General features: G+C 38.7%; 1 protein-coding gene across 5 annotated transcripts in view; it reads left to right on the top strand.

Annotated features, from left to right (window-relative positions):
* KLHL32 (kelch like family member 32) overlaps positions 1-20,145 on the top strand; it is a 217,667-nt gene that overhangs the window by 140,843 nt on the left and 56,679 nt on the right. For 4 of the 5 annotated variants that reach the window (XM_003922918.4, XM_074397683.1, XM_039467803.2 and 1 more), the window contains one exon: positions 17,703-17,918. In XM_003922918.4, the coding sequence (XP_003922967.1) occupies positions 17,703-17,918 (216 nt within the window). Of the gene's footprint in view, positions 1-17,702; positions 17,919-20,145 lie in introns of those variants that run through there. The other variant, XM_074397684.1, reaches the window with a different exon arrangement.

Below are 20,145 nucleotides of genomic sequence, written 5' to 3'. Positions count from 1 at the left end.
ATGTAATTGCAGGGTTCATCTCCCTCTTTTTATATATCACTCATTAGGTTATGAATTAAATACATCGTATTAAACCAGGGGCATGTCCAATGATGATATTGTAATGGCAAATTACTCTATGCTATTAGAGGTGTATTTTTTATTCATGGACATTAATTTGTCATTAAGCGGCATTAGTTTAGCACTTTTATGTGAAAGACGTGACCTGCAAGAGGAGGCGTGCTGCTGGAATGTGAGAGGCTGGAATGCAAGGGCTATAGGTAGAGCATTTTATCATTGTAAGGGAAATGGGGTGGGGGGGGGGTCTGTTGCATTTTTTTTTTTTCTTTTTATTACAGCATGAAAGATCATTTCCCCAGATTGAAGGCGTTGTTCTGTTTACAGTGTGCACATGTAGATCAGCTAGTAAAGCAGAGTCCAAATTCTTACTATTCATCACTCGGAAGCCAAGGAGGAACATAAAGGGAACAGGAGGGAGGAGTCCTGCCCTAAATCTCCTTCTCTGTGACTGATGTTTACTCAGCATCCCTTGTCTTCATTAAATTTTACACTAAGTGGTCTACAGTGAGAATTAGTTATTTTCTCTCTTCAGTTAAGGTACAAAGGTTTTAAAAATGCTTTTCTCTCATGAGGAAGTTAAGGAGAATTCTGGGGGACTTTTTCCCTTTTTTTGTACCAATGGTGAAAACTATTTTTCCACTTTGAATTCTGAGAAGCACTAGATTCTTAAAATACCTACACCAGGGCTGAAGGTACCTGAGTGCTGTTTTCACATCATTCTGCACATGGTTTAATGTGGTTGGAAAATGTCTCGCCACCTCCAGGTACACTGTGGGGCTTTGGAGCAGAGGGATCACACCTTTTACTGATTTTATGCCTTATCCCCTCCCTCCCTTTGCATCGTGGGAGTTCATTATGAAGGCACAAAAAGGTGTCTTCATTCTGTAATTTTTCTCTGCTTTTTAAATACTGAAATTTTATATTATAGTAGGAAAAATATACTACCAGCCTTTCATTCGTTTTGCCAACTGAATACATTTTTTTTTTTGTTAAATACTTTCTTTAGGGATTAAATTTGACACTGATACATATTTTACAGTATTATAATAGATTATCATTTTTAATTAAGTAATCTTACAATGACTTATAGGAGGTTATTTCTTCTAAACATTGTATTATAATTTTAATTATTAAATTAAGAGTATCACCTAAATACGTAATATATAGTGGGTTTTCTGAAGACAATAAGTTATCCTCAGGATTTCAGAGAAGTTGTAACTCGTGTTCATTTTTCTCCAACACTGAACCATTTTTTTCCACATTAGAGAAGACAAATGATGGTACTAACATATATATTTAATATAACCATAATCAAATGCACTGAGTGCTGTTCCATAGTTCACTAGAGCTAGAGCTGAGACTCTTGTGTTGGAGAAAGTTAAAGTACAAAATTTGGAAAACATATTACAAGTGGTTTAATCTTTTGGATTATTTTTAATCAGTGAAAATGATCAAAAGGGGTGGAAATGTATCAGACCTATTAAATCATAGCCAACTAGTAATTATTGGTTCTAATCAAGAGTATTTGCTATCTGGCATGGGTAATTCAGAATATCATATTTGCCAAATAACATTCATATTTGGCTCTGAAATGCATCATAAGATCTGCAGTAGCCATTTTAGGGTCCCAATTAATTTTTTTTATATGCTGTTATGTTGGCTTTTATTCCCTAAGCCCACACTAAAGGATGTCAGGAAGCAACAGCCCAGAGGCACACTGGCTGGCCAGGGAAGTCATTTCAGCATTTTACTCTGTTATGTGGATAATGTAGGGTTGCCTGTATCTCTTTGTTTGTGAGGTTTTAAAGAGGAGAAAGATTCTTTTGAAAGAATATCTCTTGAAAGAATTCACTGATAATATTAGTCATTCAAATCTAAGCTAACCGTTATCAGCTGGGTGATTTTAAAATCACTTTCAGCATGCATTTTCCTTCTTAAAAATAAAGTGTTTCCATTATTTTATTCATGCTAGAGTTCAGAATCAGTAATCAAAACAAACAAACATAAATCTCAATGAATTCCATTATTAATACTTGGAAATTGGTGAGGGGTGTGTAAGAGAAGATCTATGTTTCATTTGAGAAATTTCTTCTCCCACCCACCCGTTTGTAAATATTTCTAGTCACGGTGAAATGTCTCTCCTCTTCCCTGAAGTTAAACCACCTTTCTGTTCCTTATTCCATCAGTTACGCCCTGTGTTTCCTGTGGTTTTGATTTCTCCTACTTTACTGGCACTTTGCTTTCAGCTTATAAATAGGATCAGTAAGGAAGGAGACGCTCTTCATCTCTCATTACTGCAGCTGCTCCTTGACCTCACTACACACCTGTACCCAGTGTATGCACTCCTTACATCCTGTTCATTCTTCAGCCCATTCAACTCAGTCTTCTGCCTCCATTACTCCTCAAAATTTCTTCCAACAAAGGTCACCAAAGCCTCCTTATTGTCTGATGCAGGAGGCCTTTGTGGTATCCTAATGTGACTCCTCTACAGCATTTAGACACTAGGAGCTGCATTCTTTCTCGCACCTCTCTTTCTTGGGGCACTCTCCTATGCTCCTCCTACTCCTTTTCAGTTCTTTTACAAGTCTTCTTCCATTAGCTCCATGACTGTGCCTCAGGGAGCTCTGTGTGGACGCCCTTCCCTTCTGCTCACTATTGTTCTTTTTCATGCATGTGTGGAGGGGTTATTGACTCCAGCCACCTCTCCGGAGCTCCAGCCCTGTATATCCAGCTGGCATTTCACTTGATTTCCCACACACCTCCCAAATTCACCTTTTTGCAAAACTCACACCTGCTCCTCCTCCCTGGCTTTGTTAAGGTACCATTATCTTTTTAGTCACCTAAACCTTGGCATAATCTTATACTCTGCCAAGACCTCATGAATTCCACCAAATAGTGTTGGTTTAGCCATTTAAATCATTCTAAAATGTGCTGCCTTCTCTTTCTCCTTACTGTCATTGACATCATTTAGGTCGGGACTGTTTTTTTCTGGACTGCTGTACAGTATCTCAGCTGGGCTCCCTGCCTGTAGTCTAATGCTAATCAATACTGTACAATCTATTTGTCTGGCCCACAAAACAATTTCTTTCCCTAAAATCCAAGCTAGCTTTCCATCTTTTGATGGCAGAACTATGTCCTTTCTCTTTCTTGTCTCTAAAATGTACCCTATTCTTACTCTACCCCATAAACAGCTTGTCTTAGCTCCAAGCCAGCTGCCTAGTCTACACTTTCGCTTGGATATTTCTCAGGCACATGACCTTTCTGAGTGTGAATCCAAGCCAGTAGAAGCACCCATCTCTCTGAGCCCCACATACACTGGCACAGAAACCTTTCAGCTCTACTCCTTTAACTTGTTAAATCTCTCTTATTGTCTCTCTCTTCTCTACTGCTGTCTTCATTCAGATCCATATTACTTATTTTCTGGACTAAAGACACTTCTTGCTAGCTGATGAACCTGCCTTCCCTCTTGCCTCACTCCAGTACCCCCTCCAAAATTCCGTTTGATAGATTTTGAAAAGTATTTTTTAAATCCATGAAAAATTCTGATTGATTTTTTTTAAATCGTAACCTGATCATGTTATATTCTTGCTTAAAGTTATTCATTATGATGAATGTGGTTCACACATTCTTCAGCATGAGGTTCACTCCTTTTAAATTGGCACACAAGGCCTGTCTTTATTACGAAATATGCTATCTCTTTAGCTTTTTTTTTTTTAAACAATTTACTACCCTTGTGCAATGCCTGTTCCACAGTCATTGTGAACTTTGTGCATTTCCCTGTATCTAAACTTCTTCATACGAAGTCTCCTTTTCCGTGGATTATTTTTCTCTCACTTTCTCACGTTCTGAATTCCTATTTAACCTTCAAGTACTTGGCTCACATTGTCTCCTCTTCTAGAGTTGCCTGGTCCATCCACCCCGTTGGAATTATATTTTTCCCCTCTTCTTTAATTATGGGCAATCTTCTGCGAGGTGGATCACACCATATTGTTTGTGTCAATTTACTTATCTGTCTCTTCATGACATAAGTTTATGTCCCAAAATTGTGTGATGTCAGACAAGTTACTTAACCTCTTTGCCCCCTGACTCCTCAGCTGTGAAATATAGATACGGTATCCTGTATACAGGCTACCTCTTAGAGATGTTGAAGATCAATGAGATGGTACATGCAATGTATCTTACAATACAGTATCCTACATCAGTGAGTGCTCTAAAAACGGGAGCCGATATAATGTGATGCTTCACTTGTGAATTCCTCTATTAATTCCACAGTTCTCCTCCTACCAAACCCTCACCTCTGTCTTCCCTCATTTCTGGAAATGTCACCAACTTTGCTACTTACTTCAAATTGACAACCTATTGGACAATCTGTTCCTGAAATTTCTGGGGAGTAATCACCATTCTGTAAAAGATACTCTTTCTCTTAGTCACTTCTCTTTGATTTTGCTGAAATGCATATATTGTTTTTTAGAAGTCACAAATAATTAAATGAATGATCGCTTTATCTCTGCCTCTGAAATTTGAAAACATCATACTGAAATTGTACTTTAATAAATAATAAAATAATGATTTGACAGAAGCAACACATTACATGCCGTTGACACTTTGTAGACAGAAAATTTTGTCTTATTGTTTTCCCTGCCCTTTCTATAATTAAAACATCTTTCTCTATCCTGGCACACAGAATCCAAGAAACAATTGGAAAAGTCTTTCATCTCTAACTCTAGTGCATGGTACTTAGAAATACATATTGTCTGATTGAATTCCTTTCACATAGACCGTAAGACCTCCCCATGATAGAAATTTTGATTATGAAGTTGCATGATATCCTATGCTTTCTGACTAGGGGACAGAAAAACTGTGTATTTATTTAAAAGAAAAAGTTCTGGATTATTCCTTACTGGGAGATTGCTATCCATGTGTCTCACTTCCCTCTGTCTCTTTCCTCTGGCTTTCCTTCCAGAGGAAGGAAAGGAGTAGAAAGGGGTGGAGAAGTCTCCACCTCTTTCTCACCGTCTATCCGCAGATATCTTTTAGCGCATGCTACCAACATTTTTCCTGCTGCACATCAGGGGGCACGTGCTATAGGCCCTAGGACAGGCGTCCCCAAACTAAAAAGTTACCTGCACGTGTACCTAGAGAGGATGGAAGAGGCCTCCATCTTTGTGCATGTGGCTGTCAGTCACATCAGCGTTAAGGTCAAGCAGACTCTGGGCCTAAAAGGCCTCTTCCTCCGAGGCCCAAAGCCCGGCTTGCTGGACAGTCATGCTGCTGGCCGGCCCCCTCGCCCGGCCCTCCGTTAGCCAGCGGCTCCCGCGGCGCTGGCTAAACTAAAAAGTTTGGGGACGCCTGTCCTAGGGCCTATAGCACTTGCCCCCTGATGTGCAGAGACAATAAGACGGCCCTCAGACTGTTGGAGGGCTGCCACATACTGTGCTCCTCTCACTGACCACCAGTGAAAGAGGTGCTCCTTCCTGAAGTGCGGTGGAGGGCCGGATAAATGGCCTCAGGGGGCCACAGTTTGGGGACACCTGCCCTAGGAAATGGCTGCTTGTCTGTGTCATGGACTTGGCTCCAGATACCCTGGCCTCAGTCCCACACATTCAGTATGATGTTTGCCTACTTCAGAGGCATGGTTGAAGGGCTCAGGTCATACAGTTTGTTTGCTGCAAGGATACATTTTTGCAGGATAGAGTCAGTCCTTTCTTCACTGAAATGTATACTCCAGAGTAATGATTCCCAAACTTGATTATGCAGAAAATCATCTGAATGGATGACTAAAACAGACTGCTTGGGCCACTCTAGAGTTTCTGATTCAGGAGGTCTGGGGAGGACCTGAGAACCTGTATTCTAACAAGTTTTGAGGAGATGCTGATGTCTGAACCAGGGAGCACAGTTTGAGAATCCTTGCTTTAGATGCTGTTGCCACACTGCTTTTTATCAAGTACCTGACTATAAAATCACTAATATTCAGATTTTGAAAATATATTTATCACATTTAGATAAATTTGAATTGCTCCTAGTAACCTAAAAATATTGATGCTATATATGCTTCATAGCATCCAAAATATAAAAAGCCAAAATAATGCAAATCTGAAACAAAAAGAAAAACCTTTCGGCTCTCACTCTTATTTGTAATAATGATTAAGACAGTCTGTAGGTAAGTGAGGAATTTTAAAAAAAAAACTACTTTATTAAATTATGATTGACATACTGAGGGATGATTTTAAATCTGGAGTACTGGGCTAATTTTCAGCAATCTTTGTGTATTAGAGCAAGTAAGGAAATATATCATAATTCTATGCTATTCTTTTAAACATTTTAAAACTGATTTTGCCTATCCTGGTTCAAAAAGTATAGTTTTGAAATTTTAGTTTTAAAACCATAGTTGCTCAGATAAACTATTTTCAATTAAAAGAAATAGATATATAAATTTCCCCTATATATTCCATATTCATTGGCAATCTCCTAATGTGCTGAGTCAGGTTTAGTGAACTTTGAAACAGCATTTTGCAGCACATAGTGACTGGGGCCACAATTATTAGTTATTGTTGATGGCTATGTTTCATTTCCTCCCTACTAGATTTCTAGCTGACTAGAAAATTTCTCAAGGAACAATATGAAATTATTCATGAGCCTTGGGTATTATGCATACAATTGATTATGAAAACGTACTAGTAACCTAATTGTAGAATTCCTGTGCTATACAGCATACATATATTTAAATAGGCCTTGCAAGACTCCAAAAATTAGAGCATGCTGGAGTTTTCCTTGTATTTTTTGAATTGCTGCTAATACTTTGTTTTCATTTAATCAAATTGTATCACATACATTTTGCAAGACTCCAAAAATTAGAGCATGCTGGAGTTTTCCTTGTATTTTTTGAATTGCTACTAATACTTTGTTTTCATTTAATCAAATTGTATCACCTACATATTCATATCAATATATGAATATATAGTTACATACAGTTGTCCATACATATTTCCATACAAAATGTATCTATATCTGTCTATAGGTTTATAGATATAAAAATATCTGAGCTTGGTTATTTTTATTATATTACAAGTTATCTGGCCTTCATTGTCAATGAATTGCTCATTTTTTTCTTCTATAACAATTAGATTTTATCCTATCAACTCTAAGACAGTATTGAGAAAATTCACAGAGCCCTTCACATGCACGATAAACATGATAACTTTTTTCCTATATAACTGATCCCAAGGCTATTAAAAGGCTTGAATTTTGTTTATTTATTGGTTTGTTTCAACCTGTTCCAAAGGCCAGACCCTCACCGCACATCCACACCAGCCCCCTTTATGTTGCTGCTTCTATTCCTGGAGTACCAGGTTAGGTAGTCACATAATACCTTGATTTATAACTAGGTTGTAATCAAAATAGGAAACAGGTGGAATCACTACTGGGTATGGTGCCTTGGCTATTAATGGCTTGGCTCAGCAGTGGAATTTCTAAAGCTGTATACACTTTTTTGTCTTAATTATGCATTCATTAAAAGCTTTTATACCCAACAGAATAAAGTAAATATTTTTTGATCTCTATAGTGTGCTCCCAGACTGTAGATTTGCACAGCAGGGTCTTGATAATCTGAATAAATTGTATTTCCCCAAGGAGTTTATCTTTCAAATAAGGTCATAAAGAAATGCAGCTCCCCCATTCATAGATTTCTTTGTGTGCCTTTCTGCTATGAGTAATATAGAGCTTGGAAACCAGAGTATATTATAGTAATACATACTTGCTTATGGTCCAGTATAATGTCTGTTCTCCCTGCTTATCTCCAGTGAAGTATTTTTTAAGCACAAAAGAAATGAATGATTTTACATGACAGCTTTGATTTTTGCTGATACTTACAGAAAAGCAAAGTCCATATTAGACATTCAGTGTTTTCTTCCCTTTACCAACTCGGTGAGTATGGATTATGCAAAGCTATCATTTAAGTATTTGTTAACAGCATTTATAAAAGGGAACCATGATAGCTCCTGTATGTTGAGCACCTGCTATGTAGAAGGTACTTTACCTGTACTTTTGAGAATCCTTATCACAGATCTGGAATGCAGTGTCACTTTTCTCAATTTTTAGATGAGAAAATTAGCCACTTACTGAGGCTATCCAGATGGGTTAGCTCCAAATCAATGTTTTTCTCCTGCAACTCTAAACTAAAGATGCCACTAGTGCCTTGTTCCCACCACTTATCGCCCAGTGCAGAAACAGGATAACTATGAAATTAGCAACCTAAGTAAATATGCACAGTTTGGTGTACTTATAATATTTCGGAATCATGAAGAATGGTAACACACCTCATGGTGCATATGTATGCTAAAAGTAACACAGTTCTGAAAAGTTCAGGCAATAGCTTTTTTCCCATCTTTTAGGTTATTTATCTCCAGTGTAGCTAACATATCTAGGCACAAACCTTTAATTATTTAAACATTAAATATATATTTAATGTTTTAATTTAATAAAAACTAAATTTTAAAAAATATTTTGTTTTAAAGATTTAAAACATTAAAATTTAATGTTTTAAAAATTGTTAAAAACATTAAAAAAATTAAATGTTTTTATTAAAACATTTAATAAATTATTTACATTATAAAATATTTAAATATTTTTAGAGGAGCAGGAGAATCTATGTTTTTACTGTAAACTAATGTTATATATAAATTTTCAGTGCCACAAAAGAAGTGGCACTCAGCCGGGCACGGTGGCTCAAGCCTGTAATCCCAGCACTTTGGGAGGCCGAGGCGGGTGGATCACAAGGTCGAGAGATTGAGACCATCCTGGTCAACATGGTGAAACCCCGTCTCTACTAAAGATACAAAAAATTAGCTGGGCATGGTGGCACGTGCCTGTAATCCCAGCTACTCAGGAGGCTGAGGCAGGAGAATTGCTTGAACCCAGGAGGCGGAGGTTGCGGTGAGCCGAGATCGCGCCATTGCACTCCAGCCTGGGTAACAAGAGCGAAACTCCGTCTCAAAAAAAAAAAAAGAAGTGGCACTAAAATACAAATTTCCTTAGCAAGGCAATTTACTTCTATAGAAGGGCGCAGTTCACAAATAGAACAATGGCGAGCACACACCTGGACAAGGGAGGAAAAGGGGTACTTATTCCTGTCAGAGGTCGTACCTACTACTGTGTCATTCCCCTATTGGCTACGGTTAGACCACACAGTCTAGTCTAATACTGACTTACTATTTTAAAGGGAGCCAGGGGTATGAGTGGGAGTGGCAGAGTGGGTAGTTTGACGGAAAGGATGGTCAGAGAAGGTAACCAGGAGTCAGGTCAGAGCAGGTAACCAGGAGTCAAAGCAGGTGACCAGGATAAGTCAGGACAGAGCAGGGGACCAGAAAAACAGATGTGAACTACTGATTGGAACTGGTGGAAAAGGTTGCTTACTGAAACTACAAGGAAATTAAGCTTTAAAATGAAGAATTAAAGAATAAGAGAGCTGAACATACTGACATACTGATTCTTTGAAGAGAGACTTGGACTTCACCATATCTAACACTAAGAAATAAAAGTAGTAAAAATTGAAATTTTTATGGTGTGGTATTTTTTTCTTGCTTACCCACTGTATATCAATAAAACTTACTAGGTAGCCACTTTGTGAAGACAGACAGGAAGATCTGAAGAACTAAAGATTATCTGCACCTTTATGCACAGGTGGGGAGAGAAGGGTTAAAAAAATGATGCAAATAGCAAGTCCAGTTAAGTCAGAGGAGGAAAAGTCCTTCAAGCTGAAATGGCCTGCCTTTCCCTGGATTTGGAATCTGACCTGGGTTGTCCCCCAGAGGGGAAGGGCATTTATATTACAGAACTTCCCCTTTCTCACAAGCTTTTTAAAGTCTACTGAAGCAACGTCTTTAAATCCTTCACAAATAATAATCATTTGTGGCAAAAAGAGTTTCATAGTTCTGCTTATGATCTAAAGGAAGATTATGAGACTTCATTTGATAATGTCTGATCTATTTTTGGCAAACAGTTTGGACATTTATCTTTTTCTGATCATCACTAAAAACCAAAAGAAGTAAGCTGCTTTTTCAACATTCTGGGGGGAGGGGGGAAAATCTAACATATAGAAAACAAGGAGACCCAAGATTCACTGTGGAAGTCAGGTCTCATGTACCTGGCACCACAAGTGGGCATTCCATTATGTTTCCCAATAGTATGAAAAAACGGACACCTAGTTAGCATCACAAGGGAATTTCTGAAGCTCAGATCAAGTACTTAAGAACAGTTTTCTCAGTCAATTGTAGGAGATCTGTTTATTTTGCCCAACTGTGAAGTTTTATCTCTAACCAAGCTATTATTCCCTATTTCCATGTAAAGTCATAGATGTGCCTCACAACTGTTTGCTTTTTTCATTCTTGATCCAAAAAATACTTCTCTGTTGCAAGCTATCAGACATTATGATTGGCATTGTGCAGAATACAAAAAGCATATGATGTAAAACCTACTTTTTACAAGTTTACTAGGTACATTTTTAATAGTTTGAAGATAAGCTATATGCATGAATAGCAGCTTAGTGGCAAGGTTATTGTGTATGTAATAGGAGACTTGAAGTGGGAGGCATTAGAATTCACTCAGTGATAAAGAGCCTTATGCTTACTATATCCTACTTGTTACTTGGTGCTTAAAAGCAGCTGATAACAATTTTTAAATTTCACTTGACTTAACATTGTTAAAAATCAAACCATACTGATTTTTATGTAGAGTGGTTACTCAGGCTGTTTGAAATAGATTTGGGAGTAGTTTTAAAAAGAGAATTTCTTTACTTACATAGCCAAGGATGACCTTTCATTTAGAGGAATTTTCAAATTGTGATGTAATATCAATATTGTATATAAGAACTTCATGTGTGCTACTATATGATGGGCATAGAAACCACTGTGTCTCCTGACTATCTTCATCTGTAGTAAAGTATTGACATGGAGTAATTTCGGTGATGTTTTAAAGGAGAGTTGTCTAAGTGAAGGGCATCAATAATTGGAAATGAAAGATTATAATTACATTGATGAAACAAAGCATTGTTAAAATAGCCACATCTGTCGACTGTTATTACCCAGAAACACTGTAATCCTATTCAATTTGAACATCTTAAGGGGGGAAACTTGGGAAAAACTTGGGAAATCAAAATGATATTACTCTTGTTTTAACTTCGAGAGGAGTTTATTGTTATCTTTAACCCAAGTCATAGTTTTCTATACTGATAGTACATGATGCTTTCAGTGACATTCTCAGAAGTAAATGAGACAACAAGAGAAATAGGTGTTTTTTTGAGACGGAGTTTCGCTCTTGTTACCCAGGCTGGAGTGCAATGGCGCGATCTCGGCTCACCGCAACTTCCGCCTCCTGGGTTCAGGCAATTCTCCTGCCTCAGCCTCCTGAGTAGCCGGGATTACAGGCACGTGCCACCATGCCCAGCTAATTTTTTGTATTTTTAGTAGAGACGGGGTTTCACCATGTTGACCAGGATGGTCTCGATCTCTTGACCTCGTGATCCACCCACCTCGGCCTCCCAAAGTACTGGGATTACAGGCTTGAGCCACCGCGCCCAGCCGAGAAATAGGTGTTTTTAAGGCTGTGTTTTGAAGGATACCTGATCCAGTTCTAAGAATATCAACACACTTGTTTTTAAGATGACTGCATCTACTGTAGACTACCTGCACCACAAACAGAAATATACAATTATGCATCATGTCTATAATTTCTGTTCCAGAGGCATCATTAAACTGCAGTGTGGATGGGCATGGGGTTATTGACAAGCCAGGGAGCCATGGTGGTAGCCAAAACTAAGATAGGCTACGTTTGAGAAATATAATTGATTGAGTCTCAGCTTGTATCATCTTTGGCCTCCAAGAAACAGCTCTTGAGCGTGACGTCTGTAAGCCAGGCTGTGGGTTATGTGTGGTAAATATGCAGACTCTAGGTATAAGGCTACATGGTTTTCCTCTCATTCAAGAAGGTATAGTAGAATATAAGTGAGTCTGGGTGGCATTATTTCAGAGATAGGCTTAAATCTGCTCTAAATTATAAACTAAAGTACTTCTTGTATAAACTTTGGTCGTTTATTAGTAGTAACTGCTTAGTTGAGATATTGAAAGACACTGCAAAGGCCATGGCCACCCTGCTGCAGATGAGACCCCCCAGGGGACGTCACCGAGGCTAAGACTCGTCCTTCTGTTGCTGCCTTCACTGGTTTGGGAAGGGTAGGCCGAAAGGCCACAGGGCCAGCACTGTCCTCAAACTGCCCTCCTCCCTCCCACTCGTGTCCTGCTTGATAATTGCCTTGCAAATGTACTTACACTTGAATATAAAACAAAACAAAACAGTATTTGCCTTTCCCATATTTTTAACCCCTACCATATTCAGTAGTTAACCTGGGGAATAACCAATGAAGGAACCAACTAGGGAAAGAGGCCACACAGAAAGACTGAGTTGGGGGAATATATAAGGTTTAAAAATTATTGAACTTGAAAAACTGGTGTTTATTCCATAGTTAGTGTGGTATTGGGGACACATTTTATGACTTTTCTTCTGTTATTTAACTTGTCATTCACACTATGAGAAACAAATAGAAGGAAAAAGAGAAGCCAAATAGCCCTAAACCAAAGGAAAATAAATACCATTTAAAAATATTCCCCAAAGAACAACAATGTATGCACCATAATTCTGAATAGAAACTAAATTTCAAGTGAGAAGCAGTGTGACAGAAATGAAACCTTTTTAGAAAAAAAAGAGAAAGGTTTTCTTTTACTCAAGAGAGTTTCTTGTTGCTGAGCTGTAATTTCCATTCAAAACCACTGCATCTACCTGGATAGTTGGATTTTTAAGTCACAGAATATAGGAAAATGGAGACAATCTTGTAATCAGGACAAAATACCATTTGAAAAGATATTAAAATCTTTTGATTTAAATAGCCACTTGATATAGGAAGCAATTCTCTGTTGGACTGAAAAAGAAATTTAGGGTTGATTGATTTTTTTGTCACAGAAGAATGATTATATTGTACTTGTTCAGTAACACTTTCAACTCTAGTTGTGATTACCAATTTTCCTACCAAGGAAACAGAATGACCACTGCTTTGCCTTTGTATGTATATGTCGAAGGCCAGATAGAGAAAGGGACGATCAGGGAGGCCTGTGAGGTATGAAAAATGGCCTGATTTGGACAAGGTTCAGAATTGGAGAGACATATTGGAAAGACATGGGCTATTCTGTTTTTGCCTAATTATAAGTAAACAGAAAAAGCTCATGGGCATTCTTTCATTAAACACACATGTATTAAGCATCTGCTCTCTACTGGATACCAGGGACACACAAGGCGTGACACACAATCCTTGCTTCCAAGAAGCTTAGATTTGGTAGAGGGAGATAGATCTGCAGTCAAAGGGTGTTTGCAGTGACAAGTGAGGTGCTAGACATATTTGCAGAGGGCAGAGCAGAAGCATACAGGAGGAGGTGGTCAATTTGACTTGATCCAGGGAGGTTAAAAAGATGATGTGGTTTCTTCATTCAGCAAGTGCAGCTTGAATGTACCTGGCATTGTTCTGGGCTCTGGGGATACAGTGGTGAACAAACCAGTGGCTCCTTCCTCCTGTAGAACTTACGGGGGAATCAGGGGAGGAGATAAACATATTATAAACAAGTAGGCAAATCAATGCTGAAGATAATTATAGGTGGTGATAAGCTCTAAAACAAATAAGATGGAGCAATGTGACAGAGGGTGACATGGAGAGGAAGGGAGATGTGCTATCGAGGATATTCAGATGCAACAAGGAACGCACAATTGCTCACCCACAGGAATTTTGCTCGTGCTGCTTCTGCAGCTTGGAGCATTTTCTTGAAATCCCACCATCATCCTGTTTTAAAATGTAGGTTTTGTTACCATTTTTCTTTTTTATTGTACTTTAAGTTCTGGGGGTATGTGTGCAGAACGTGCAGGTTTGTTACACAGGTGTACATGTGCTATGGTGGTCTGCTGTATCAATCAACCCATCTACGTTAGGTATTTCTTCTAATGCTTTCCCTTCCCCCGGCTCCCCACTCCCTGATGGGCCTTGGTGTGTGATGTTCCCCTCCCTGTATCCGTGTGTTCTCATTGTTCAACTCCCACCTATGAGTGAGAACATGCAGTGTCTGATTTTCTGTTCTTGTGTTAGTTTGCTGAGAATGATGATGATTATTGAGTAATGGTGAGTCCAACACATCAGAAGACAATTGCCATTGAAAACATGGTTTGTTTCAGCTCCGAGAAGAGGGCACTGGGCACACCTCCAGGACCACGAAGCCCCACGGTTGGTGAGGAGGCAGAAGGAGTGAGGGGGAAAAATGGGCAAGAGGCTTTATAATGGTATCTGTAGGAAGGAAGTGGGTAAGGCAGGGTTAGCAGGCTTCTGATTGGCTAGTTTGACAGTTTTCATGGGTTCTAGGGTGTAGGGGCTGGTACTTGCTTCTGGGATGATGGGGACAGATAACTATTACCTCCTGGAGTCTAGGAGCCACATAGAGGAGGTGGTTCAGAGTATGGGTTCTGAATTGGTTAGTTTGTATATGAAAGCTGTTTGCTCTCTCAGAGAATTGGCTAGCCCTGGGAGGGGCAGTCTCTTCCCAGTCAGTGAGATTCCGGATGCCAGAACACAGAGAACACAGAAATAAAATGTAGTTAATATATACATCCCCATCCTACCTTTTGCCAAGTGAACAAAGGATGCTTTTCCTTCAACTCAGCCTCAAATGGCTTCTCAGGAAAGCCATTACTAACTTTCTACTCCCATTCAACTCCAAGTTAGTCTTTTACTAACTCCAAGTCAAATCCCTGTTGTGGACACTCATAGCCCTATATTGTACTTTTTGTAACTTTTACCTCAGTTATAGTTTTCCATGTAATTGTAAGTTTTTTTGATTTATGGCCTTCTCTTCCAGCAGACTATATACGCCACAAGGCCTAGGGCTTGCTTTTTTTTTTTTTTTTTTTTTTTTTTTTTGCTCATCTGTGTTGCCAGCGCCTGCTGTAGTCCTGGTACATGGTGTGGATGTGTAGGTTGTTGTCATGGCTAGAGCCAAGCCAGGGTGGACAGCGTTGCTGCACTGCAGGATGTAAAGATCACAGAGTCCAGGTCATGGAAGGCTATATATACAGCGTCACTGGACTTTTCCCCAAATGCAAATAGGAACTTATTTGTGGGCTTTCAAGAGATGATAAACATGATCAGATTCTTGTAAAAAGGAGGATCAAGAGTTTGCAACTGGAGGCAGGAATGGTAATTTAGGACATCGTTGCAAGAAGCCCAGACAGAATGATAAGGGACAGAACTAATACTAAAGAGGGAAAAGAGACAGGACTTGGCAATTGACTAGCTATAAGGGAGAAGTATGGGCCAGCTTTTGGGTTCTTGATGTGGGTGGCTATATGTGACTGTTATCTAACAGAGAAGATACAGGAGAAGATGCAGGCTGTCATAAAATAAGCTCAGTTTGGACATGATGAGTTTATGACTGTGGGATATCCAAGAGACAGCGTCTTCTTATAGGCAGTTAGGAAAATGAATTCGGAGCTTAGAAGAAAGATGTGAGTTAGTTATGCAGATGTGGAAGGCATTAACTTGCAATTAGTTTTTATCTTAATTCTATGGTTTTTACTTTGGCCACCCCCTTTTTCCCTGAGTTAATGGTGTGCCTTATTCAGGACTTGAATATCTAAAGAAAACACATGCTTCATTTTGACCTCCTTGCATCAGTGATTAATCATGGTTTATGGGTCCCAAACAACAATGTCCAAATATACTTCATTGTTCTTGCTTCCCCCCACAATCTACTGTGTACTTTCCATGTGCAAAACTTTTATGGGAAGTGCTTTTCATACATTGTCTTTATGCCAAGCCTATGAGCTGGCTGAGCTCTTAAATTTGTACTTGGGGAATAACAGAGATTTGGTGACTGACCCAGTCAATGACGTGTTAAGCTGGATTCAAGTCCCCAGTCAATGGTGTGTCTGGGTTTGAGCCAACTCTGCCTGCCTCCACCGCCCTTGCTCTTCTCTGCCTGCCTTGGTTGCTTCCAAGTGCCTTTGGTGGCTGATGGTTTGTTTGGTCCTGAATGCAATTATTCATTTTTTTCAGCATATAAAAGACATATTTTTTAAAAGTCTAGAAGCCTATATACAAAAACATTAATAGTTATCTCTGCATGGTGAAATTATAAACAATTTTTGTTTTCCATACTTTGTGTTTTCTGAATTTTATGAAATCAGCATTTATTACTTTTAGAACTAGAAATGGCACTCTTTCTATAACAGCAGTAGTTTTTTCCCCATCCACAGTACTATTGGTGGGCATTTAATGCATTTATCTATTGCCTCCCATCTTTACCTATCACATTAATGGAAAGTTTCAAAGCAGCATTATTGGTGCTTATTTTGCTTACACATGGTTTAACCAAAAGGACAAGAAGCAATGGTTTTGCTTAAGGTTCACAGAGCCCATCTGCCCCAAAAGGAAGAGTGTGTGCTATGTTATCATTGCCTCGGGGTGAGTTTTCTTTTTCCTTCAGCTCCCCACTTCATACACGCCTCAGTAAAGAGTTCTTAATACTCTTAGATAACTAGAAAGGGGGAAAAGTATGTTGAAAATTACTTGGATTTATACAGTGAAATGGAGATCTGATAGCATTCCATATTCCTTAAGTTATTGGAAAAGATTGCCCATGATTATATTAATAATTGTAAATTAAAAGTTAGGAGAAAGTAGGAAACACCCCACTCTCATTCTACTTGACATATGTAAATTTTCTGTGAAAGTGTACCTCTGAATTTTGTGGGGGTACAGTGGAAGCTGTGGCTCTCTGGAGGAAGAATTGTAGAGCCTTGGCTATGAGCTTGAGAATGCAGGTAAAATCCTCCCAGATTGGAAGCATTTCTGCATGAACTCTTCAAAAAGATGGGGAACATGGAATATTTGAGTCTAAGAAAAAAAAAATAAAGAATAATTACAAATCATCCATCTTAGGTGGATTCAATATATAATTATTGAAACAGGAGTCCTTTCTGTGGGATTTCCTCGTTTCCTGAGACCTTATATATAAAACTCTGGGTTTTAGTTAAGACAGGATGGGTTGTTTTGACTTAAAGACCTACTTAGTTTGAAGTTTTGGAAAAAGAACAGAGTCAGTCTATCTTCATATCTAGTTTGTGTCATCTAATCGTGAGTCTCAGTTTACCTGCCCTTACATTAATTTTAGTAGAGAAAAAGCTGTAAAATATGGGAAGGGTAGAAAAATCAATTGCTTTCATTAGTAAAATATCTCTAGAATGTTGAAAGTAACATTTCAGCCCTTGAAACCAGAGACCCCTTTCACTCCTTTTATTAAGATATCTTTAAATATATGGGTTTTAAGAGGAGTAAAATGAGGAAAAATTATGAATTCTAGAATAACAGTTCTCTATGCAGAGCCTTTTAATTTATATTTTTTCTTTCTTTCTTTCTTTTTTCTTTTTTTTTTACATTATCCGTCCCATTTCTCCCACCTTTGTGTTGAAAACCTTAGTGAGTCAATCTGAATTTCTTGCCTGCTCTTTCTTGTATTGATTTCTAAGAGACCTTTTTTCATTTTTATTTTTTTGGCACCCAGGAATTAAATAGCTTTAATTACTTGGATCTGTACAGACTCGCTGACCTCTTTAACCTCACTTTGTTGGAGAAGGCAGTGATCGATTTCTTAGTGAAACATCTCTCCGAACTTCTGAAGAGCCGCCCAGAAGACGTTCTAACGCTTCCGTATTGCCTGCTTCAGGAGGTGCTGAAGAGTGACCGCCTGACCTCCTTAAGCGAAGAGCAGATCTGGCAGGTAAGGGCACTGTGCACAGTCCTCCTTTGGCACTGACAAGGCATGCCATGATTGGAAGTTAAAGGATTGAGGAACAGTTACCACTATTTTAGAGGCTTTGGTCCTCATGGAGTTGTTTTAGAAGCCATGCTTCCTTGATGGACAAGTAATTGGAGAATACTAGCCCTTAAGACTCAGAGCCCTCAGTGCACTCTGCAGCTTAACTCAGGGAATCGCAGGGGTGATTCTTGAGACCCTCACTGTGGCTTCCCAGAACCTAACGTGGTCACGTCTGAGTCAAGTGATTTTTTTTCCTGAAAAAAATTGTTTCCTAAACTAAATATGAGGAAAAAATGGATTGTAAAGGGGTATGTATGCATTTTTAAAACTAGTAGACTCAGAGTAAATTTGGGCCTTTGCTGTAAACAATTCCAAAACATTTCTTTGTTACAATGGAGAGCAGCTTGGATTGCCAATGAAATGAAACTCTTTTTGCACAGCAGTGGAAAAATCTCCATCCCTAGTTCATTCTGCATTCATTGCTGTTTTCCTAAGCCCTGCCTTTTCGCTTGGCATAGCATTCTTTTCACATTGTGTCACTCCTTTGTCTAGAGGACAGGAGGATGTTTTGTGGTTTGAGGTTGATAATTCAATTTAAATCCTCTTCTGCTCATCCCCAGTGACTATCCTTGAATAATCCACATGGTGTCTTTGGGGAACAGTTAGAGAGGCCGTCTTCCCCCTTCCTATTACAGCCTGTCTATCTCACTCTCTGAAGCACTGGCTAGCCGTTTTGTTACTTCTAGGGTGCAATGCCTCCAAGATTTTACAACCATTTGAAAAATAATTACATACAGACTACCACAGAAAATTTAACATCTTCAATTAGCTGATTAAACAGTGAATTCCCGGTATCTTATCAAGTGTTAGAGAGTATTTTAATTCTGGCCAAAATAGAGGCATATAGGTAGCTGTTTATTGGGTAGCTGACTCTACTGACTAATGACTTTCCTGATGTCTTTCTCTCTTATTTCATTATTTGTATTACTTTAATCAGTAACTTCCCTCTTCATTATTGCTTCCACCAGAGGGAATTAAAGAGCTGCAGCATCCTGAAGGCCTTCTGAGTCCCAGGCTCTTTGCAAACTTATTGGCAGCAGTCCAGAAAGAATAGCTAATATCACTGCATCTACCTGATGCACAAAATGAGGCTTCTGTGCCTTGCTCAGAGTCACAGAGCAGAGCCAGCCTTCAAATTTAGGTCTGCTGACACTTGCTCCCATGCCTTCACTGCCTTGATAAAGAAAATATAAGGACAAAAAATCACTAAAGAATAAATTTTTGCGGTTCCTGGGGTATTTCTGGTAGCGTTTGTTCAAGCAGAGGTTGAACATGTTGGCAAGGATGTGTAGAATTTGGTAGAAATTTCAATTATCTGTGGCTCTCTCTTATAAACATAAATAAACAGAATTTGCTTTGGTCAATTTGAAGTGGGAAGTAGCCACATTTTCCTCGTTTCCCAAGAGAAAAAGAAAGATTTGGAATGAATCCTGCATTTAATTTTTCCTAACTGAATTGACATCTGAGGCTAACCATCCTTGGGCTTCTATCCCTTTTTGTGACGCAGTTGAAGGCACTGCCAGAGATCGACATGGTAATGTGCAGATGGCTGAGTGTCAAGAAAATTCCATACTGTCCACTTAAGAGTTATCATAATTGCCTCTCTAAAGGTTACTAATATTATAATGTAGAATTTTAAAAGCTGGTTTCTGCTGCAGGCAATAATTTTTTTAATACCTGGTTCTCAAGAAAGAATTAAAAGACTCACTTAAATATTATCAATTTAGGCATTTAGCAGGCAATAAGAAACTGTTTTTGCTTTATCTTAGTAAATAAGTATTTTCCTCATATTCAACCCCATAGAGAAAAATCAAATCAGATCAGCTATTTTGCCTCAAGTATAGTTAAGTTCATCATTTTTGCTGAGGTTATACTAGTAATGCAATATACCATGGAAGAATCTAATATTCAGCCCAGGGTAGAGATTGGGTATGCCAGAGGATTAGTGTCAGGGTGCTTTATAGAAGTGAAACTTGATGGACAGGCTGGAGACAGATCTACAGAATCTCATTAAATTGCTGAATTGTTCATTACGGAGCGTTCTCACTGTAATAAAGTGCTCATTGACTTTGACAAATCCCCATCCCATGTCTTAAAGAAGAAGAGTGAAGCAAAGGGTGCTGGGGAG

This window comes from Saimiri boliviensis, chromosome 4 (genome assembly GCF_048565385.1).
Source record: "Saimiri boliviensis isolate mSaiBol1 chromosome 4, mSaiBol1.pri, whole genome shotgun sequence".
Taxonomy (NCBI): domain Eukaryota; kingdom Metazoa; phylum Chordata; class Mammalia; order Primates; family Cebidae; genus Saimiri; species Saimiri boliviensis.
This window is presented reverse-complemented; position numbering and strand designations above follow the sequence as displayed.